At 37.7% G+C, this 24,618-nt stretch overlaps 1 protein-coding gene across 2 annotated transcripts in view; it reads left to right on the top strand.

Annotated features, from left to right (window-relative positions):
• The first annotated feature begins 3,937 nt into the window (after positions 1-3,937).
• LOC106874035 (UDP-galactose transporter senju) overlaps positions 3,938-24,618 on the top strand; it is a 55,256-nt gene continuing 34,575 nt past the window's right edge. Inside the window, exon 1 of one of the 2 annotated variants that reach the window (XM_052966128.2) lies at positions 3,938-4,186. In XM_052966128.2, coding sequence (XP_052822088.2) covers positions 4,099-4,186 — 88 coding nt within the window. In that variant the 5' untranslated portion in view covers positions 3,938-4,098. Of the gene's footprint in view, positions 4,187-4,794; positions 4,844-24,618 lie in introns of those variants that run through there. The other variant, XM_089349713.1, reaches the window with a different exon arrangement.

The raw sequence follows: 24,618 nt of genomic DNA, 5'->3' as shown, positions 1-24,618 counted from the left end.
AGTATCTTGAGAGAAAAGTTGAACATTAGAAGCATCAGTTGTGGCGTGCAAGAGAGACGATTGCGCTGGTATGGACATGTGGTGAGAATGGAGGAGGATAGCTGCGTGAAAAAGTGCCACACCCTAACAGTTGAGGGAACCCGTGGAAGAGGTAGGCCCAGGAAGACCTGGGCTGAGGTGGTGAGGCAAGACCTTCGTACATTGGGCCTCACCGAGGCGATGACTACGGACCGAGACCTTTGGAAATGGGCTGTGCGTGAGAAGACCCGGCAAGCCAAGTAAGATCGTTGCCAGTGCCCCTGGACTGGTTCTTGTGCGGGTGGCACATGAGATGCACCATTTTGAGCGTGGCCGTTGCCAGTACCGCCTGACTGGCTCCTGTAGGATTTTCGAGCGAGATCGTTGCCAGTGCCCCTGGACTGGCTTGTGCGGGTGGCACATAAAAGACACCATTTCGAGCGTGGCCGTTTTCGTGCGGGTGACACGTAAAAGCACCCACTACACTCTCTGAGTGGTTGGCGTTAGGAAGGGCATCCAGCTGTAGAAACTCTGCCAAATCAGACTGGAGCCTGGTGTTGCCATCCGGTTTCACCAGTCCTCAGTCAAATCGTCCAACCCATGCTAGCATGGAAAGCGGACGTTAAACGATGATGATGATGATGATGATATATATATCATTAATCAGAATTTACAGGGTCGCTCAAGGACTGAGAGTTTTATGCAGGGGCACTCATCATTCTCTCATGCCAATGCACGAAACTTTCAACTCTTGAGTAACTCTAACTTCTGTCAACTTTCCAGTTGACAACTGATAAAAGGATGAGACTTGGGCATTTTCATTTGTACTGTTTTCATTTTTCCAGTAGATTTCTGTTTTCCTTTTGCTCCCCTGCCCTATATATCATTATGTACATATATGTGTATGTATGTGTGAAGATTCATACAAACAAGATATATATATATATATATATATATATATATATATTTGTTTTGCAAGATTTTTGATGTGAAATCGTGTGTTGAAACAGATGTTGTTGTACTTGGGGATGGTCATATTGCCAGTTTAGCCAATAAAAACACACGCACTGTATATTTGGTGTTAATTTGCTTCAGCTTTATATTACATTAATCTTAATCTTATTTCGGCCAGAGTTCTTTCGTCACACTTCTGTGACCTCATCAGTGGTCCTTTGTTTCCTTCTTTCTTATGTGTGTCTCACCTTGCTAACTATCAGCCATTTTGTATTTTGTATTCCTATTGTATGTGTCTACGCATGCGTGTCCTTCAATGTGTCTGTGTCTTTTATAGGTGCATGTGTGTATGGGGAGTGTCTGTATCACCTATATTCTCTGTTAATACGTGTTCGTTTGTATTTGTTTTTATTTATTTATTTGTTCATGTGTGTTTTTTTTTTTGTGTTTAATTAAATTTTGTTAACGTATGTTAACAAAATACAAAATGACTGATAGTTAGCAAGGTGAGACACACATAAGAAAGAAGGAAACAAAGGACCACTGATGAGGTCACAGAAGTGTAACGAAAGAACTCTGGCCGAAATAAGATTAAGATTAATCTATATATATAAAAATGAGAATGTGTGTCTGTCTGTCTGTCTGTCTGTCTGTGTGAATCCCTAAAACTCGAGAACTACGCAACCAATTTCATTCAAATTTTACACATGCCTTACTTAGGGTTCCAGTTGTGTTTTAGTCAAAAAAAATTATTAACTTCTTGCAGAGTTCGAGCACACGGCAACATAATATCTCCTCCACTATTTAAGTATTACGTGTCAAAAGTGAAACAAAAACACTCATGTCAAATACTTTCACTTTAAAAATGAAACTATTCCACTAACTGAAACAATCACATTTCGATACTGTAGTGACAGATACTTTCACAGAGAGAGAAAGAGAGAAAGAGAGAGACAGAAAGAGAGAGAGAGAGAGAGATGTATATGTATACATATAGATGTATATGTACACCATTTCGATACTGTAATGACAGATACTTTCAGAGAGAGAGAGAGAGAGAGAGAGATGTATATGTATACATGTATATGTACACGTATATGTATATATATATAGATCTATACATACATGTATATGTATACATATGTGTAGATGTATATATATATATAGATAGATGTACATGTAATATGTACACATATATACATATATACATGCATACAGATATCTATACATATATACACCCATCACACACACATACACATGCACACAAACACACACATTAGTCATTTGTTTTCTTATCCAAAACTACGTCAAAAGTACTGAATGGATCTTTATGAAATTTGGAAATTATATTCTTTGCATAACGGCCATAACTCCCATGAAAATTCATATATTTTTGATGTTGATGAAATTTTAACCCGAACATAACAGATGAGCATTATTTAGAAAATGATGTCACACGTTATCGAGGCTACCATTCTTTCTGGATGTGCAAAAGGGGATAACGTCTTTATTCCAAGAATTCCTCTTACTCCATCAGGAGCAGACATTCCTTTTACATTCAGAAGACTACAATTCCCCCTTCGTGTGACTTTTGTCATGTCCATAAACAAATATCAGGGTCAAACACTGTCTGTAGCTGGTCTTCTCTTGGAAGAGCCCTGCTTCTCAAATGGACAACTGTATGTTGGCTGCTCAAGAGTGGGCAGCAACAAAAAACCTATTTGTATATGCTCCACAAGGGAAAACAAGAAAGTATGTACATGATCAGCTTCTTTTACGAAACTTCATTGACTTTCATATATTTATATTGATATACATATATATACGTGTGTTTGGGTGCGTGTGTGTATAAACATCTCTATATATAAAGATGATGCGTAGTCTAGACGGCGTTTTTAGATTTCATTATTCTCTTTAACCCGGGCAACGCCGGGTATTTCTGCTAGTGTAATATAAAGCTGAAGCAAATTAACACCAAATATACAGTGCGTGTGTTTTTATTGGCTAAACTGGCAATATGATCATCCCCAAGTACAACAACATATATATATATATATATATATATATATATATATATATATATATATATATATATATATATACATCTATCACTCATCTCTCTCACTTCCATGAACTTCTCTACTCATACTCTCCCATCCACAGTTTGTTTTCTCTTTAATATTCACCTTGTACCTTGAGCAGATGTTCTGACAATGTGAGGTAGCCATGTATGTCTTCTATTGCAAGACACTGTTACCTGTCAACTATAAGCCCCTCTCTCTAATCCAACTCCACTCAAATGAGAGAACTTCTTTTTCTTTCTCTTGCAAATTACTTAGTAACCTCACCAGTACTGGCGCCACAAATATAAAGAAAACTCAGTGCGCTTCATAAAGTGGTTAGTGTTAATAAGGGCATCTAGCCATGGAAACCATGCCAAAGCAGATATTGGCGTTCAACAGTCCTTTAGGTCGTTGGATTCCGCTAAACCATCCAACGCGGTTCAGCATGGAAAACGGACATTAAATGATGATGATGATGATGATGATAATGATACGCCCATATCTAAAATATATGTATAGTGTATATATATATATGTATGTATGTGAATGTGTTTGTTTGTGAATGCGTGTGTGTGCAGTTTATCAGTCAATGAATCTCATAGTTATTACTCGGATTTTTCTAGTTTTACAGGCATGTGCATGTACTCCAAAATGTTGTAAAACGGATTTATTTTTACACAGCGAATTTTTTTCCTGTAGTACCGGTTGCTTTAAAGCGAAAAGATAAAAACCAAGCTTAGTAGAATTTATTTCATTGTTTCAACGATTAAAAATGACAAATTATTACATCATTGATAGTTTTGATTTTATTTTTATTTTTATCTTCTTTTTAATCTTTGTCATATCTTATAAAATAACTTTTCCCAAGTTCTCTTGATATTCAGTGTCAGTTTTCAGCCGGTGTATTACAAAACAATATAAGGAGTTGCTCCACGCGCTCTCAGTGCTAGTATGTTGACTCGCCTCATAATAGACCGCGCGCTCTCACCAGTGGCTAATCAACTCTGAAGTCTACTTACTGTCAACTACTTATCATTTAATAGCTTCAGTCGTTCTGCTACAGATGGAATCCCTCTGCTCTGCGGAGCTTTTCCCTACAAAATGTAGTTTTGTTATTTTTTTAGCTTATATGGGGCTTTTCATTAATCAAGGTAATGTCTAATTTTATTTTTCCACTTATCTAATTTGTTATTTTTTCCGCCTCTCTATCTGTGACATTTGAATAAAAAACAAAACAAACCAACTAACTCTTAAGTCACACCACACTAGCATAAAATAATGTCTATTTTTTTTCTCGTTTGTACTATTGTATCCTTATTACTCATGTGAAATCGCTTGTATAATTTTGCACGCGCACACACACACAAATCTCTCTCACTTTATATATATATATATATATAAGCAATGTTAATTCTCTAAATGAAGTATTAACAGTAACTGCACGATAAAGTGAAGTATATTGCCACTTAAGTGTGGCTGACCCCTAGGGGTGGATGTTACTGTTGCTTTTAGCCCCATGAGGACATCTCCTCCAGCTGGCTTATCGACACACTACTGTGTCCTGTATATATATATATATATATATATATATATATATATATATATATATATATATATATATATATATATATGGTAATCTTCAAGTTTAGGGGGATAAAAAAAATAAATAAAAATATTCAAGGGAAGTAACTGAACGTCTTACCAGTATTCTCCGTACATCTCTGTTTATAAATAAATCACACATGTGATTTGATTGACGTTAGGGTGTGATTTATTTATAAACAGCTAGAAGAAAACGGATAATACTGGTAAGTCGTTCAGTTATTTCCCTTGAATATATATATATATATATATATATATATATATATATATATAGGAACCTCGATCTTCTCACTTTTATTTACTTTAAGAGATTATTTCGGATTTGGCTGGTTGTTACTTAATCCACACTGGTTTTCTATTTATTAATTCCAATTAACAAATAGAAGCCAAGCTTAATTTTATTTTCACAATGATAGCTAAAACTATGAATAAAGGAAACTCCCAGAACCTTGACTAATCTTATTAATTTGATGTAATATAAACGACTAAACAATCGCGCGGCGTTTCTTCTCCATTCACTCCAGAATTTATATCTAATAAAACTGATGACAATATTTAATGATAAGTAAAAATAGCAAAGATGTTATTTTTACATTGGATATTTGCTGTAATAATAAGCCGAGTGACGAACTACCTTAATTATCACTGATCTCAGTTTCCATAACTCACCACGATTCCTCGCAGACGATATTCTACTGTTGCTCTGACAACCATTGTCAAATTGGAAGTTTTTTCTACCGCTTTGGTGTTAAGCTTCTTTGGGAATACTTTAAAATTTCATTTAAAAAATAGATCCAAGAAAAATAATTAAGAAAAAATATCGAATGTTACCCGAATTGGGTCTCCCTGTCCACCCCACAAAAAAGAAAAAAAGAATAAAAACTAAGTCCTAAATCTACCTATACTATTGATATCGAATATGCTACACCTCAGTCTGATTTACTGGCATTCCTTTTAAATAGAACTCAGATTCTTTTCGTTGCGTATTGGTTTTATAATTTTATTATTAAATACTTTTAGGGAAGAGTACCAAGTGTTTTTGTTTTGTTTCTAGCTCGATCAACCCTTTTATTTGGCCCTGCCCTACCTTTTTACAGAGATGTGAACACTAGTGGATCAGTAATATAAAGCATGATCTCCTGAGTCCTTGATATTCTCTTAATATTGACCACATAAAAACATTATTTTTTCTACAGTAACTTATACAAAACTTCCTGATACATTCCATTAACCAAATATGGTAGGTGTCGAGAATATTACATTATAAAATCAGTCGACAAAGAAAAGCAAACTATTTATCTTGATAATGATTCTAAACGGGAAATTCCTTTTGTTATTTCTTTCCATAGAATACGGTCGTAAATCCACAAACAGTTCACTATAAAGTAGTTTTTTGTACATTTATCTAAATATGACTTGTTGAACTCATTGGTTTCACTTTACTCTTTCTTCGTTCGCAGTTTTATTTCCTTAAAACAGTTGGCACTATTGAATAGTATTATTCAACACAAACATATTCCTGTAAGGTATCCAAGATGAGAATGGAATTATAACAGAAGAATGTGTTGCTTATAACTTGTCTATAAGTAAACTAATTAGAAAGAATTCAGATAAAAAAAAAAAGAAAACACGTGTGTTCATGTACTCCACTCTGTGTATCGAGAGATAAGAGCGTCTCAAGACTTCTTGTCTACTTTCTTTAACAGTAGTGTTGTCGAGGGCTTTCTTTATATTTCTTCAAGGAATTTTATTTATTTATTTTATATTTATCTTTGCCCAACATAAAGCTTCCGTCGAACATGTTTCACAAGTGTTAGTGAATTGATGAAGTCGAGGCTATTTCAACTACATTCTTGACTAACAAATTCTTATTTACAAATGGTAAATCTAAAAGTAGCAACACTGGATGTTTTATAAATAATCTGATTGGTATAAAGTTTCCTTAAACATAAGTAGTGTGATGTTTCATAGAATACAATTCAATTCACATTAAAAGTACTTTTAGCTATCCTGTTCCGCACATCACTGAAGTTGGCCGAATGAATCCTCCACTAATTTATCAGTGCAAGCAGTTACTAAAGTCTATATTACTGTTCAAACCGCTTATTTTTCATATGTTGGTTGCTGTTTCATGTGTATGTTGTGCTCTGTTTTGTGACTTTTGTTAGCCTTAGGAAACTGGTAATAGTGATACTGTTCAGTTTCAATTTTTGTAGATTGACATTTGTTTAGTAACACACACATATCAAGGTTGGTTAGTGAATGGAAACTGGTGCATCGGGTAGGCCGAGGCAAAGGTGATACGTAGTCTTTGTTGACAAAAACAGAAGCCGACGTTTATTTATAAAAGGCTGCAAAGAGATAGTGCGTACCCGTGATTGTTGTCAATCAACCACAGTCAAATTAGCTTTATTAGGGTGGGGCAATATATAGCTAAAGCTATCCAGAATTAAAATATTTTCCAGTCCTGAAATGAAAGCATAGGTTTTAGGATGTTGGTTTGGCAATATCATTGTTGTAATGGTCACCACGAGAACTTTCGAAATTGGTATATATAGCATTTGTTACAAGTGTAAGTTTTAGCTATGTCCCTGCCTAGGACGGCGTTTTTGTGCAGAAAGTAAAGGAGGTATGAAGGTTGGTACTTTTTGTTTAGAAGCATGTGCGATTTAAAGTTAATACATTCTTTGTAGGGGAGAATTAAAGTTGATGGAATAAATATTGTAAGTTTGGGAAAGAGTCCAAGAAGTTCAGTTGCCGTGAGAAGTGAAGAATCTAATATTTCAGGCCCTGCCCTTTAGTTTATGAATTTTCTCTTCATGACAGTTGAATACTTCAGCGAACTCTCCTGCAACCAGTTATGACTGATGTTGATCATCACCAGTTTCTTTGGATTATGAATTTTACTCTGATTAATTCCAATTTATTACTAATATATATTTCATTAATACTGGCAAAGAAGTGAAATTGAACATGACAGGATTACTGTATTATTTTTTGGGGTGTACCAACTCGCTGCTTTTCAGGTTATTAATAAGCATAAGGCTTAGTCAATTGGTTTAAACCAAGGGTCCCCAAACCTTTTAGACCATCGACCCCTTCATGAGATCTTTGACCCCTCATCGACCCCCAGGCATGTACAAGAAAATAAATAAATAAATAATAATAACGATTAAGTAGATGTGCAGTTTCAGGCATTTATCGACCCTCAGCAGTTGATATTGACCACTTTGGAGATCCCTCGTTTAAACAGTGTATATTACCAGAATTCATCATTGTCATCATCATCGTTTAACGTCCGCTTTCCATGCTAGCATGGGTTGGACGATTTGACTGAGGACTGGTGGACCAGGTGGCTACACCAGGCTCCAATCTGATTTGGCAGAGTTTCTACAGCTGGATGCCCTTCCTAGCGCCAACCACTCCGAGAGTGTAGTGGGTGCTTTTACATGCCACCGGCATGAAGGTCAGTCAGACGGTACTGGCAACGGCCATGTTCGAAATGGTGTATTTTACGTGCCACCTGCACAAGAGCCAGTCCAGCGGCACTGGCAACGATCTCGCTCGAATGTCTTTCACGTGGCACTGGCACAAGTGCCAGGAAGGCGACGTTGGTAACGATCACACTCAAATGGTGCTATTTACGTGCCACCGGCACGGAAGCCAGACAGCTGGTGCTCTGGCAACGATCGCGCTTGGACGGTGCTCTTAGTGCTCCACTGGTACAGGTACCATCACAATGATGTTCTTAATTTCCTGAAGAATTAAAGGCATCCAATCTGCTGACACTCTACTGACTACTACTACTGTCCATCCTGTGATTCATTGAGTTCTCACATTGATACAAAGTTAATAAATTGTAAGGAAAGGGTTATATTTGTTTGATTTAATCTCAGAATATGCCTGATCTGATCTTGACTGAATTTAAATTCCAATGTTACCCTTTAGCATTCAAACTTGCCCAAATAATGCATCTGTTTTATGTTCAAACCAGGCAGATCTGGTTTCTTACACCACCCTTCAATATCATTCTAAAAATAACAGTTACATCATTAAAATCTCAAAGACACAAGATAATGCATGGTTAATTCAAAACAGTGTGAATAAATAAGCATTACTTTTGACAGAATAATATGAATGCTTAGAGTTCAAAAGAATTTATCATTAAATACTTTCTGATTTGATATTCTACCATTTTAATCAAGAATTGGTTCATTAATAATTTAATAATTTTCTTTCAAAGCAAGAATTAAAAAAAAACAAAAAAAAAACAGGAGGAGTGGCTGTGTGGTAAGTAGCTTGCTTACCAACCACATGGTTCCGGGTTCATTCCCACTGCGTGGCACCTTGGATAAGTGTCTTCTACTATAGCCTCGGGCCGACCAAAGCCTTGTGAGTGGATTTGGTAGACGGAAACTGAAAGAAGCCCGTCGTATATATGTATATATATATATATATATATATATATATATATATATATGTATGTATGTGTGTATATGTTTGTGTCTATGTTTGTCCTCCCAGCATCGTTTGACAACCGATGGTGGTGTGTTTACGTCCCCGTAACTTAGCGGTTCGGCAAGAGAGACCGATAAAATAAGTACTAGGCTTCCAAAGAATAAGTCCTGGGGTCGATTTGCTTGACTAAAAGGCGGTGCTCCAGCATGGCCGCAGTCAAATGACTGAAACAAGTAAAAGAGTAAAGAGCACTAAGTAAAACCAATCAAAAGGAAGAAAGAAATCTTTCCATTTTTCATCCTGTTGTTTAATCCCAGATCTGTTGTGGTCAATTATATAATCAAAGTTTCTTGTGATGTGCTGGATAACATTATCTGATGTATAATAAAAAAAAATTAAAAAAAGAGTGGCTGTCAGATGAACACTTCAGGCATGAGTGATAAAAGTACAGACAATAGAGGAGAATAGGTGTGTTAGAGAATTTGATCTATCAAAGATGTACACTTGACACTACTTCTATCTATCTATCTATCTATCTATCTATCTATCCAACCAGCTACACATGCATATATACAGGCATACAAGTGCATACATATACCCTAAAGAGATAGGCCTATATATGCTTGGCATCCACTACACTCTTGAGGTGGTTGGCATTAGGAAGGGCATCCAGCTATAGAAACCAAGCCAAGAATGGGGCCTGATACAGCTCTCTGGCTCACCAGTTCCAGTCAACCCATCTAATCTATTCCAGCATGAAAAATAGATGCTAATTCATGATGATGATGATTAATTTTAACATCTGTGCTAAACTTTCTGTTTCCCTACTGGAAAAGTAAAACTGCAGACTAAGTGATCAACAATTTCTACAAAACTTGCTAAGCCATTAACAAAATATTTTGATAGAGTATATGGAAGTACTGAGACTTTGTTTTATGTTATTTCAAAAGTTTGAAGTCAAAATTGGGGTGTGTCTTTAAGGCTGGACTGCTTTAATGAAGTAATACTGTAGACGTGTTATTACTTTGCATTGAATACTCTATTAATCCCATCCACCAAAAAAAACTTAGCTTTCCTTCCTCAAAGAAATGAAGTACTTTTCACCATATTCTTTTGTCATATTTCTAGTAACACTGCCTTTGTGTTTAAATAAATTTTAAAAATAATTTATTATGATATAGTTTTGATTCAATTATGGGCATTATCTCTAAATGTTTTTAAGATACAGAACTCTGCTTTGTATCTTACAAACAGAAGCAAGTTGCTGTAGAGAATTTTTTAAAATTAACACAGTTAAAAGTTTTCTAATGTTTTATTTACAGTGAATTATTAACTTGGGATATGATAACAGAAAATAATACCTCCTGTTGCTTATTTATTATATAGCTATTTGTATAGTGAAAGAATTGCAAACATAATTGATAGGGAAATGTGTAAATAAGCTAATACCATCTGTTACTAAAATCATCTGTAAAAAAAAAGGAAACTAATTTTAAGATTATTGATGTAGGCTGAAGGTATTATTTTTTTAGAAAAGATATTCTAATTTTCATTATCTTAGTAGTTGACTTGACTGGTTAGGAGAGAAATCTATGTATTAAATATTTCAACTTCACTGCACAATTGAAACTACTCTTTGATGAAACTTTCTATAGTGTAATTGCTTCAGTTAATTTATAACCCAAACATTAAAGCTAGTGAAGTAGTTTCTAAATAGTTGATTGGCTCATTTAACCCAACATGGGCAGGTGGGGTCCCTTGAGACCCCAGAAAATTTTAAAGGTTATGCAACTTTTACATTTTTTATTTAAAGGATTTTATATCTCATGACTTTTATTGTCAATAGTTTATGCATGTACGTACAAATTTTGAGTTAAAAATTTCCAGTCAGTTGGATGTTATAGCATAAAATATGGTCACTGGGGTCCAACTGGACCCCATTGGCCTTCTGTGAAATTTTTTTTTCTGATATTCTGATGGACTATAAGTCAATTTTCTTCGTATTTGCACCGGTATGAATCAATATACTAAATAATTTTATTTTATTTTATATTTAGTGCTATATGTATAGTTTATAAAACTATAAAGAGTGTTAATTTCTTTCAATAAAGGTTTTTTTTTCAGTCAATAAATTATATTTTAATTCCCCTCCATTAAATGATAATAATTACAAATATATACCTATAAGGTGCTAAATTTCTTGTTCTGTATCCTGCACTCACACATATATACAAGATTAAAAATATTTCTTTATGGATAGTGCAGAAATGTGCAAAAATAAAACGGGGGTCCCTCGGGATCCCAGTGGCTTTTTGTGTAATTCCAACTCTGCCAGCCCATGAAGAGTTAATCAATCATGTAGCAATCTCCCTCAATAAGTTACCAGTTTAAGATTAAGACTGTTTAAGTTATTAACTTTATAACAGGCTCATAATAAAGAATGACTTGTAATGAATAGACTGCTGTATTCAATTGAGAATTTTCCTATAATCTATATGTCTAACAGATCCTGGTGTCTGTATCACTAGGTTACTATTAAACATTTAGAGTAGGCTGGTGTTACTTAACAAGAAGAGCAATATATCTTGCTTGAATGGTCTGTGACAACAAAATGGCCTTTGACATCAAAACTCCATGAAGACTTTTTCTGGATGTATCAAATCATTAATCTGTTGTCATTGTTGTGTAGCCTTGGTGAGTGGACATCTGTGATACAACCAATCAATCGGCATTTATTATATTACATAGTCATTCTGTCTTTATTGTGAGAATACACTGTTCTAAGACACATGTTGTCTTTATTTTAAAGATGGTAGAGAATATTTTTTTTTTGAGGATATAGAACAAGTCATATGATTATAGAAAAGTTTTCTGAAGTGGATTCATGCAGAATGGCTGAATGAACAGGTAAAAAGAAGCTAAAACTCCCTATTTCATTAAAAACTGTTCTATTTTTGTCTATTATTTCAATGAAAATAACTCCTCTTTTCATAGAGTTTTTGTAACCATGAATGCTTTAAAGATTTGCATGACAATTTCCAAATGCCAAAATAACGGTCCAACAGTTATAGCAACCAAGACTGTGAGTATTCTAGGCATTTTAAAGATTTAATATTCTACTTAAAGAGGATGATAAGCCGGTAGAATATTAAAGAGGGTGACGAGTGCACCAGGAATAATGCTTAGTGGCATTTGGTCCATCTTTTACGTTCTGAGTTCAAATTTTGCTGAGGTCTGCTTTGTCTTTCATCCTTTTAAGGTAGATAAAATAAGTACCAGCTGAACACTGGGGTCAATGTTATTGACTTACTTCTTCCTCTGAACTTGCTGGCCTTGTGTCAAAATTTGAAACCAGTATTCTACTTAAAGAATCTTGTATTATCATGCAACAAAAACTGTTTCATATTTGTTCTCTAGCAATAATTGTTCAGTACTCTCTTTTTATTTTATTATCATGTCGTTATAACATCCACTCTTCCATTCTTGCACAAGTCAGATGGAATTCATTGAGGCAGATTTTCTATGGCTGGATGCAAACATTTTCATAGAAGATTGGTAACAAATGATACAACTTATATCACAGTGACAATCATTTATGTGTACCTTTCCTTCATTGGACACTAAACTTGGCTTGCGAAGACCTGTTCGGGCAACTGTACCAGTAGAGCGCTAAGAGCACCGTCCGAGTGTGATCATTGACAGAGCAGCTGTCTGGCTTCCATGCCAGTGGGACATAAATAGCACCATTTGAGCGTGATCGTTACCAGCGTCGCCCTACTGGCACTTGTGCCGGTGGCACGTGAAAAAACATTTGAGCGAGATCGTTGCCAGTACCGCTGGACTGGCTCCTGTGCAGGTAAAATACACCATTTTGAGCATGGCCGTTGCCAGTACCGCCTGACTGGCCTTCGTGCCAGTGGCACGTAAAAGCACCCACTACACTCTTGGAGTGGTTGGCATTAGGAATGGCATCCAGCTGTAGAAACTCTGCCAAATCAGATTGGAGCCTGGTATAGCCATCTAGTTCGCCAGTCCTCAGTCAAATCGTCCAACCCATGCTAGCATGGAAGGCGGACGTTAAACGATGATGATGACAATGTCAAGACAAGGAGGCACACACATACACAGAGGACTTCTTTCAGTTTCTATCTACCAAATTCACTTGCAAGGCTTTGGTTAGTCCAGGGCTATAATAGGAGACATTTTCCCTGAGTACCATTCAGTGGGACTGAACCTGAAACCATATGGTTAGAAGGCAAACTTCTTAACTACACAGCTATGCCTGCATCTAGCTGTATTTAATAGATTTGCAAACAATAGGAGAATACTGATATTGTATCATCTGGGTGCATAAGGAAAATAGCAGTAAATAATTTGCAATATCCTGCCACTTATATTGTGGCATTTGAACCTTAAGGGTATGCTCTGGCACTTGCCACCATCTATATCTCTCGCTTCCTTGACTCAACCATCCCATTTATTTTCTGATCCCTGTTCCTTGTAGGTATGCCCGGCATTTTGCCACCATCTCTATCCTGCTGTCTTCCACTCTCTCTCCTCCTGCACTTCCCTCAGGTTGGGTAACTGTATTTCCTTTGCAGTAGCACACCTGTTTCTGTCTTCATTCCTGATCTTCCTCTCTCCAGCCAGGTAACCTTGAACTTCCTCTACAGCAAGACACCTGTATCTGTCTCACTATAACCTTTTCATCATCCAACACAGAATGACCTCCAATGCCTCCGCCCCTCTTGAAAGTTTTTTCTTTTTTTTTTTTTGTCTTGCAAGTACTTGGTGATCCTGTCAGTGCAGGTGTCACTTAAAAGCACCCAGTCCACTCTGTAAAGTGATTGGTGTTTGGAAGGGCATCCAGCTGTAAAAACCTTGCCAAAACTGACCTCATCTGTGCTTGTGCCATGTAAAAAGCACTACTCACCTCACCTCGCCTGTGCTTGTGCCACAAAAAAGCACCAAGTCCACTTTGCCGAGTGGTTGGTGTTAGGAAGGGCATCCAGCTGTAAAAATCCTGCCAAAACAGTCACAGAAGTCTAGTGCAGGCTTCAGCCTGGCCAGCTCTTGTGAAACTGTCCCACCCATGCTAGCATGGAAGGCAGATGTTAAACGATGATCATGATTTTCTTTATTTTATTTAAAGAATATTATACTGTCATCAAAACCTTTGAAAGCAAATTAATACCCCCCAGAGTTGCTACAAATCCTCACACTCATTGATGATCCCTCTTGACAATCTCACATTCATAACATGGCAAAAACTGTATCCCAAATACTAGCCTTCCTCTTCAAGACCCAAAAATACTTTGGTTCCAACAGTTACAGACTCTCTACAAAGCTAAAGTGATACTCATATTAGAAAACTGTTCCCACATGCAGGATGTTGCTGTAGCTGTGTGCATGAATATTTTCAATCCCATTTGATGGATTGACTTAGAGTTACCAGTATACTTTTAATCTTTAACCTGCAGCAGCCATGCTGTCTCATCTCACTGCCTTTTTTACCATTACTATATTGGCCTCTACTCCTCTGAGCTAGTTGGCTCTGTATTGCTTCCACCCAAGTCCACCTTTATCTAAACTATGGATAAAGCTGGTCTAACCATATCCTGAGGCCCCTTTTGAGATTATAGAAGTTCCTGCTCTTCATTTAATTTTTTCAGTATTTGCTTTTACTATTATTTTTTTCATTTCTTGTTGACATATTGCAGAGGACACACCTGAATTTACTGCAAGGGAGTGAATTGTTTTTTGTGGTCCATTTTAAATGAGCCATTAGTCTCTTCTCAATCACTGTGCTCTTTCTTGGGAGTCATATTCGAGGTTTGCTCATTTTACCAAACCAACAGTTTATTAAAGAAAACAACACTTGTTACTTCTCTTTAATCATCCAATGAGGGAGCCTTTATGTGGTTGCTTAACTTTCTTGAAATAGCAGCCAATTGAAATATACCATTTTACGAAAAGAAAAGCACGTTGGATAATCTTGTCCTGTAATCTATTCAAACTCAAAATAGACAAAAAGGAATACTACTCCATTGTTTTGAAAATCTCCATCATCCTCAGTAGAAGCTGATAATAAAACAATTCAGTTTGCAAGCTTAACTATGTTGCGTGAATTACACTTTATCAAATGAATCTATCCTTATGCAAATAACCTGAGTGCATACACATGTATTTGTAAAGTATATGTAATTCATAAAGAGCTCCTCTAGTTAAGAAGCCTGACATAGGATTGGTATCAATGTAGTTGTTTTATTTATGCTGTATTTGGTTAGCATTTCAAGAGAAGCAGTTTGGTATGAAAAACTATCTTTTGCCAAACTAATTTCTGTCCTGTAAATTTGTATATGTCTTTTACAGACATTGTTAATATAAATAGAAAGTCTATAAAAATTCAATATTTGAGTGAATGAGCAACTTGCTGTTGTTAGTCAGCTATTTTGGTCCTCTCTGAAGTCATTCTAGGCAAGTTGAATAAAAGTACTCAATGCTGCAAACACTCTGCTTGCTTTTGCCTCTTGTGTAGTTCTTTACCAATTGCACTGACATCACATGCTAAGAATAATATTGTTTTCTTTTATCATGACATGTGCATGCGTGCACACACACATGCATTGCAATTAACCTACAATCTTTCAAACAATGACAAGTCTGCCATGAACCCTGTTATATGATAAAATCTACTACAATTTCATTCCAATTGTTATAATCACTGCAAAAATAACTTGATTTGTGGTATACTTTATGAAGCACTGTTAGTCTTTTTTTTTATAATTTGTTATTGCCCTAAAATTTCAACTTTACTTAACTAACCTTGTTTATAAGTACTTTGGAACTTTTCATTATGTTTCTCACATATATATGTATGTATATATATGCATGTTTGTATTGTGCGTGTGTGTGAAAGTATGTGGCCTTGTGATTAGAGTGTTGGTCTCACAATTGTACAGTCATTGGTTTGGTTCCTGGACTGAAATAAATACCAGCGGCATGTCATATCCTGGATGTTTTACTGGGTTAAGAGATTAAAGGTCTGAGGATGTCATTACTTCAGAAAGACTTAAAACAATTAGTGAAAACATGGTACATGTCACCAAACCATCCCCATTTGTTAAGGTGTGGCTGTGTGGTTAAGAGGTTTCCTTCCCATCAACATGATTTCAGGTTCAGTCCTACTGTGTAGAACTTTGGGCAAATGGTTTCTGGTATAGCTCTGGGATGACCAAAACCTTCTGAGTGAATTTGATAGACAGAAACTGAAAGAAGTTCATTGTATATATGTATATGCGCGTATTATTATAGCTTATGTATGTTTTCCATGCGGGCATGGGTTGGACAGTTTGATCAGAGCTAGCAAGCTGGAGAGCTGTATCAAACCAAGTTCTACTATGATTTGGCTTGGTTTCTACAGCTGGATACTTTGCAGAGTGTGCTGAGTGCTTTTTACATGGCACAAGCACAAATGCATTTTACATGGCTTTTTACACACACACACACACACACACCATCATAAACATTTAATGTCGACATAGGTTGAATGGCTTGACAGGAATTGGCAAGGCCTGGGGCTACACCAGGTTCCATAGTCTGTTTTGGCTTGTCTTCTATGGTTTGATGCCCTTCCTAATACCAACCACTCTACAGTAAGTACTGGCTGCTTTTTACATGGCACCATCACTAGTGCTTTTTAAAGTGGAATCGACACAAGTGCTTTTTATGTGCCACCAACACCCACACTAATACTTTTTATGTGGCACCTTTGTTTTAGGATCTCAATTCTGTTTTGGTGGTGGGTGGCTTTTCTTGAGTATAGCATTATGTCGCATGGTGGATAGAAAAAGTTCAAATCAGGCAGACTACAATTAACACATACAGGTTTAGTTACGATAGAATAAGGATTGTCCAAACTGAAATATATATTGATATATTAGAGATATGAAAATACATGAATACTAAAAATATACATGAACATATAGGTATATAGATATATAAAAATACTAATAATAGAATATAAATAAAAATAATTGTAGAATATAGATAACAAATGTTTTTAAAAAAATTTTAGATATAGGCATCAACAAGAGATTTGGGTTATATCATCATCATCATCATCATTGTTTAACATCCGCTTTCCATGCTAGCATGGGTTGGACGATTTGACTGAGGACTGGTGAACCAGATGGCAACACCAGGCTCCAATCTGATTTGGCAGAGTTTCTACAGCTGGATGCCCTTCCTAACGCCAACCACTCAGAGAGTGTAGTGGGTGCTTTTTACATGTCACCCGCACGAAGGTCAGTCAGGCGGTACTGGCAACGGCCACGCTCAAAATGGTGTATTTTATGTGCCACCCGCACAAGAGCCAGTCCAGGGGCACTGGCAACTATCTCGCTCAAAAATCCTACGAAGGCCAGTCAGGCGGTACTGGCAACGTCCACACTCAAAATGGTGTATTTTATGTGCCACCCACACAAGAGCCAGTCCAGGGGCACTGGCAACGATCTCGCTCGAAAATCCTTACATATGTTACGGGCACAAGTGCCAGAAAGGCGACCCCGATTTTGCTATTCGCTTGCCCCAATAAGTTTTCGCAAGCTGAGTTTTGTGTCCAATGAAGGAGACGACGTTGGCACGGGTGCCAGTCGTCGAATTTAGTTCGATTTCACTTGCCTCAACAAGTCTTCGCAAGCGGAGTTTAGTGTCCAATGTAGGAAAGGTATGCATGAGTGGGCTGGCTACACTCCTGGCAGAGGCCTTGGATTTAGGTCTCACTTGGCTTGCCGGGTCTTCTCACGCACAGCACATTTCCAAAGGTCTCAGTCAGAAGTCATCGCCTCGGTGAGGCCCAATGTTCGAAGGTCTTGCCTCTCCACCTCAGCCCAAGTCTTCCTGGGCCTACCTCTTCCACAGGTTCCCTCAACTGTTAGGGTGTGGCACTTTTTCACGCAGCTATCCTCGTCCATTCTCACCACATGTCCATACCAGCGCAATCGCCTCTCTTGCACACCACAACTGATGCTTCTTATGTTCAGCTTTTCTCTCAAGATGTTAGAAAAAATAGTGTTCCGACAATTGTTTCTGGAGCTCATTCATCCGAATTACAGTTGAATCTTAAGATTCATTTCCAGAGAATGCCTCTTCATCAGGGAAAAAGAAAAATGATGTTTATTCTAGATATGCATTCAGTTCTTTACAAAGGTATGAGAAAATTGGATGCTTTTATAGAAGAGTGTAAATTATGGAAGTTTTTACGAGGGCTGATGGGAGTAAAATTAGATTGCTTACTTTCTTTCTTAAAATTTATATTTGTATTGGCAATATATTGCTGTGCAACAGAAATTAATACTAAGTAGGTTCAAATTTAAATCGTCTCATGGAAGTTGAGTAGTATCTGTGGTTGCACAAATGAATAGCGTCAGAAAATTTATTTAAAACAGTGGAATTTAATTACGTGAAGGATAATGTATGATTCTTTTATACACATTCGACATCTGCCAGTAATCGTATTGTATGGTGGGGCCTCATCTATTATTGACCAAGATAATGTATAATTAATGTAATTTTAAGTTGTGTATATATCTGGCTAGCGCTGTTGAATTTATGTTTTAACTTATCAAAAGAATTTACATGTGTTCTATATTGTTTCTTGAAGTCTTTAGTGCTTCCTATGTATACTATATCATATTTTGAATTTTATTAAAAACGTTTATCTATATTCCACTATTATTGTTATCTATATTCTATTATCAGTATGTTTATATATGTATATACCTATATGTCCATGTATATTTTTAGCATTCATATATTTTTATATCTCTAATATATCAGTATATGTTTCAGTTTAGACAATCCTTATTTTATCTTAACTAAACCTGTATATGTATGTGTTAATTGTAGTCTGCCTGATTTTAACTTTTTTTGTTCTATCCACTATACTTTTATTATATATATATATATATATATATATATATATAATAATAATAATAATAATACATGCCAAAACGAATTTCTGTGTCCGTGTGTCACACCTTGACTCCCCACCCCACCCGCTCTCTCACTATTCAATGACACTTCTTCTACTCCTTTTGCTGGGGCATAGATTGTGAGAGCGGTAGTAGATTGACAGTTGAGATTGTAACTGGGTGATAGTAATAGTATGAGCTGTAGCTGTGATAAAGGTGGTATCCTGTGTCATACCTGCAATTTCACCTCCCTCCTCTCCCTCTCTTTCTGCCAGGACAAATGCAACTAGCTTAGCTGCCCACTTACTTACTCTAACATTGGCATATTGATATTCATATTTACTTTTATCTATTTCTATTAATTTTATTTATTTATTTACTTATATCTACAGCACCAGTAATGCTTAAATTTACGATGTCCATAGTGCTTATACTTACAATGCCGCGAACACCTACTCCTACACCTGGTAGGGGCAACAATCTTAACACACTTGAATGATGACAGGTCAAAAGTGAGAACAGGTGTAGCATGTCTATCAAACAAACACAAAAACGTCCTTCTTATTTTCAAACACTGAATAACATCTCCTCTTCCCATGCCTCCTCCCACATTCCTTTCCCAGTTTTTAGGGTTGGCACTGTCAAATTAGGCACGTTGAAAAGTAGGTCTAGTAAGATTGTAGATATGCTTGAATGAAGACATGTTGATGTATGCTGCATACAAGAGGAGAGGAGCTTCAGCCAGGGTCCTCACAGGCAAGGCACATAGGTGTAAAATCTTCTGGGAAGGTAACAGTGATGGAGTAGGGGGTATAGGCATACTCTTTGCAGAGAAATGGGTGGATAAAGTCATAGAGGTAGTCAGGGTATGCAGTAGAGTGCTTGAGCTCAGGCTAGTCCTGCAGAATAGTATAGCTACAATTATCTTTGCCTATGCTGCACAAGTGGGCTTCCTAATGCTCAGAAGAACCACTTTTATGATAACCTTCTACAGGCTACCTCAAAGACGAGTGGCAATGACCTCGTCTTTGTGGCTGGAGATTTTAATGGGCATGTCAGAGGGCAGTCTCGTATCTTCCATGGTGTTCAGGGGGGGGGGGGGCAGGGAATTGATTCCTGAAACGAAGAGGGAACTAGACTGCTGGAGTGCTGTGATGCAAGCAACCTATTAATCTGCAATGCTGATTTCAGGAAGCCAGATAGCCACCTGATAACCTATCAATCAGGCGATTCTGCAAGCCAGATTGATTTCATCCTCACCAGAGAGCGGGATGCAAGGTTGCTCTTAAATACAAAGACCCTCCCTGCTGAAGAATGTACCTCCCAGCATAGGCTAGTCATTAGTGACTTTAGACTTCGGGCCAGAAGGATACCAAAAAGCAGACCAATCCAGAAAAGGATTTGGAAGCTAAAGAACCCTCCACATGGTCAGAGATTTCTCATTGAGAAATTTGATGAGAGGGAGGAGCTACATACTTTGGACATAGAGAGTAACTGGAAATTCCTACGGGACAGCTTACTGAGCGCCACAGACCAAATCTGCAGCTGGTGCAAAGTCCCTTCCAGACCTGAGGTACCATGGTGGTGGAATAATATGGTAGACAAGGCCATTAAAGCAAAGAAACAGGACTGGAAAACCTGGAAGAGTGGGTGTAGCAGGGAACTGTACCAGATAGCCAGAAGGGAGGCTGGGCAACAGGTATACATAGCCAAGTAAGAAGCAGAAAAGAAGTTTGCCAATGTTCAGTGATGTGGAATCCAAAGAACTGAAGTATTTCGAATTGCGAGACAGTGTGTGAGAGAAAATTGTGATGTTAGAGGAAAGAAGTGTGGCTGCATGGATGATGGTGCACTTGCTTTTAATGATTCTGCAATGAAAGAGGCTTGGAGAAGCCATTATGAAAGGTTGCTGAATGTGAAAAATGAATGGGAGGTGGAGAGCCTGCCAAATGTTGACCCAGTCGAGGGACCAGCTACCCGAATTGATACCACCCTGGTAGATAAAGCAATTAAGCATATGAAGTCAGGAAAAGCCCCCAGCCCATCAGAAATTACTGCTGAGATGCTTAAAATATCTGGTGGTGTGGGTTACGGTCTAGTCACCCATATTGTAAACCAGGTAGTTCACGAAGTAATCATACCCAATGACTGGCATAGCAGCACCATAGTGAACTGCTACAAAGGTAAAAGTGATGCTTTAAATAGAAATAACTACAAGGGTTTCAAACTGCTGGATCAGGTGATGAAGGTCACGGAGAGTGTCATAGCCCAACTAATTAGGGAGAGAGTCTGCTTAGATGAGATGCAGTTCGGTTTTGTGCCAGGTAGAAGCACCACTGATGCTATATTCCTGGTAAGGTAACTGCAGGAGAAATACTTAGCCAAAGATAAGCCCCTATACTTGACTTGGAGAAAGCCTTTGACAGGGTCCCCCAATCCCTTATCTGGTGGGCGATGTGGAAACTAGGGATAGACGAGTGGTTAATAAGAGCTGTACAAGGATGCTGTCAGTAAGGGAAGGGTCGGCAATGAGTATAGTGAAGAATTCCGGGTAGAAGTCAGGGTTCACCAAGGATCAGTCCTCAGCCCCCTCTTATTCATCATAGTTCTCCAGACAATAACAAGATTCAAGACAGGTTGCCCTCAGGAGCTCCTCTATGCTGATGACCATGCTCTCATACCGGAATCACTACCAGAACTAAAGAAATTTCAGGTGTGAAAGCAAGGTTTAGAATCGAAGGGCCTTAGAGTCAATGCTGCAAAAACCAAAGTCCTAGTAAGTAGGAAGGTGAACAAATCACTAACCCCTTGCTTGATCTGTAGAAAATGTGTAGGTAGAAACTCCAAAAGATGTAGCCAGTGTAAGCTATGGATGTGTAAGAGATGCAGCAACATCAAAAGAAGGTTAACTAGGCTGATAGCTTTTGTGTGCCGCAGATGCACAGGGGCAATAAACACTGTAGATGCTCAGAAAACAGATTCCATCACATGCCAAGGGGGAAAAACTAGAAGTAGTTGATAGCTTCCACTACCTGGGTGACCAAGTCTGTAGTGGGGATGGATGCTCCGAGAGTGTTGCTACTAAAATAAGAATAGCTTGGGCAAAATTCAGAAAGCTCCTACCTCTACTGGTGACAAAGGGCCTCTCGCTCAGAGTGAAAGGTAGATTGTATGATGCATGTGTATAAACTGCCATGCTACACGACAGTGAAACATGGGCCATGACTGAAGCCATGAATAGGCTTGAAAGAAATGAAGCTAGTATGATCTGCTGGATGTGTAATGTCAGTGTGCACACGCAACAGAGTATAAGTGCCCTGAGTGAAATGTTGGACATAAGAAGCATCAGTTGTGGTGTGCAAGAGAGATGACTTCGCTGGTATGGTCATGTGCTGCATATGGATGAGAAGAGCTGTGTGAAGTAGTGTCACTCCCTAACAGTGGAAGAGGTAGATCCCAGGAAGCCATGGGAGGAGGTGGTGAAGCATGAGGCGATGACAAGAGACCGAGACCTCTGGAGATATGCTGTTATTGAGAAGACCTGGCAAGTGAAGTAGCCTATGCCATTGTCACATAACCAGGCCATTTAAAAAGTACCAAAACCTCATGTATCCAACATAGTACATAGAAGATTGTTTATCCCTATATATCTATGTAAGTGGCGGGCTTTTTTCAAATTGCATCTCGGTACATGTATTTTTTTCAGAATAAATATATGTATATGTATATATGTATGTATCATCATCATCATCATCGTTTAATGTCCGCTTTCCATGCTAGCATGGGTTGGACGATTTGACTGAGGACTGGTGAAACAGATGGCTACACCAGGCTCCAATCTGATTTGGCAGAGTTTCTGCAGTTGGTTGCCCTTCCTAACGCCAACCACTCCGAGAGTGTAGTGGGTGCTTTTACGTGCCACCGGCACGATGGCCAGTCAGGCGGGTACTGGCAACGGCCATGCTCAAAATGGTGTATTTTAAGTGCCACCTGCACAGGAGCCAGTCCAGGGGCACTGGCAACGATCTCGCTTGAATGTCTTTACACGTGCCACCGGCACAAGTGCCAGGAAGGCAATGCTGGGCACAGGTGTCATCACGATTTCGCTTTCGCTTACCCTAACAGGTCTTCGCAAGCCGAGTTTCGTGTCCAATGAAGGAGACAACGTTGGCATGGGTGCCAGTCGTTGAATTTAGTTCGATTTCGATTTCACTTGCCTCAACAGGTCTTCACAAGCGAAGTTTAGTGTCCAATGAAGGAAAGATATATGTATATGTATGTATGTTGTGTCAGGTCACTTTTGAGTGCTACCTGTTGCATGGTCGGGCTGTCAGCGACTAAACCGGTAATCCCACCAAGGATCTGATCTTTTGGTGATGTTGCATCAAGACATGTCGGATGCTGCTAAATTGAGAGGGAGATTGAAAGTCGAGTGTGCTGTCCTGCCACTGGGTAACAAAGTAGCTGCAATCCCAGAGGAAGCCACAGTTACTGCAATGTCCTGATGCTGCCTAACTTCTGCAAGGAGAAGCTTTGTTATAAATGTTTTTCCTGTCCCTCCAGGAGCATCAAGGAAGAAGATTCGTCCCTCACATTGGCGTACACTGTTAATAATAGTTGTGTAGGCCTGCAGCTGGTCCGGAAGTGATTTATGCTCGTTTTCAGCAATGTACTTTGAAAGCGCTTGAGTGTCGTAAGATGTTTCACGAATGACAGTAGTGGGAAGGCTATTTGACCCTGACCTGAATGTTTGTGGCAGGCCATATGTGGACAATCCATTACCACCCAGTGTGGCAATTCTGTCTTCAATGTCAATGAGAGTTTTATTGTAGACTTCATTGCTGATACCCTCCATGTCAAGATAGAGCCGTTGAGCTTGCCACTGAAAGTCTTCAGCCAGGTTGTCCCTGTACTTGAGCCATAGAGTTGCCTGATCACACAGTTCGCATGTCTGTAGTAATACTGCAAATAGTACCCTGAGACTTTTAGGTGATTGTGATAAAGCAAATATTTGTGTGTAATATGCATGGTTAAAATTTCAACATGAAAAATATATGAATTTTCATGGGGGTTATGGCAGTTATGCATAGATATAATTTCCAAATTTACATGTATGCATATAGATCTATATCTATATATATATCTATACATACACGTGTACATATACATCTATATGTATACATGTATCTATATATATATATATATATATATATATATACACACATCTATATATATATATATACATGTATATGGATACATTTGTGCATATATATATATATATATATATATATATATATATATATATATATATATATATATATATATATATGTATGTATATATATGTATGTATGTATGCCTGTATATATGTGAGAGTATAGTTTCACTGTAGTAGTTTCAGTATGGAAATGAAACCATTAAAGTGAAAGTATGTCATTACAGTATGGAAATGTGATTGTTTCAGATTTGATACTGAAATAGTGGAATAGTTTCATTTTGAAAGTGAAAGTATTTGACATGAGTGTTTTTGTTTCACTTTTGACACGTAATA

This window comes from Octopus bimaculoides, chromosome 3 (genome assembly GCF_046866305.1).
Source record: "Octopus bimaculoides isolate indiv1 chromosome 3, ASM4686630v1, whole genome shotgun sequence".
Taxonomy (NCBI): domain Eukaryota; kingdom Metazoa; phylum Mollusca; class Cephalopoda; order Octopoda; family Octopodidae; genus Octopus; species Octopus bimaculoides.
This window is presented reverse-complemented; position numbering and strand designations above follow the sequence as displayed.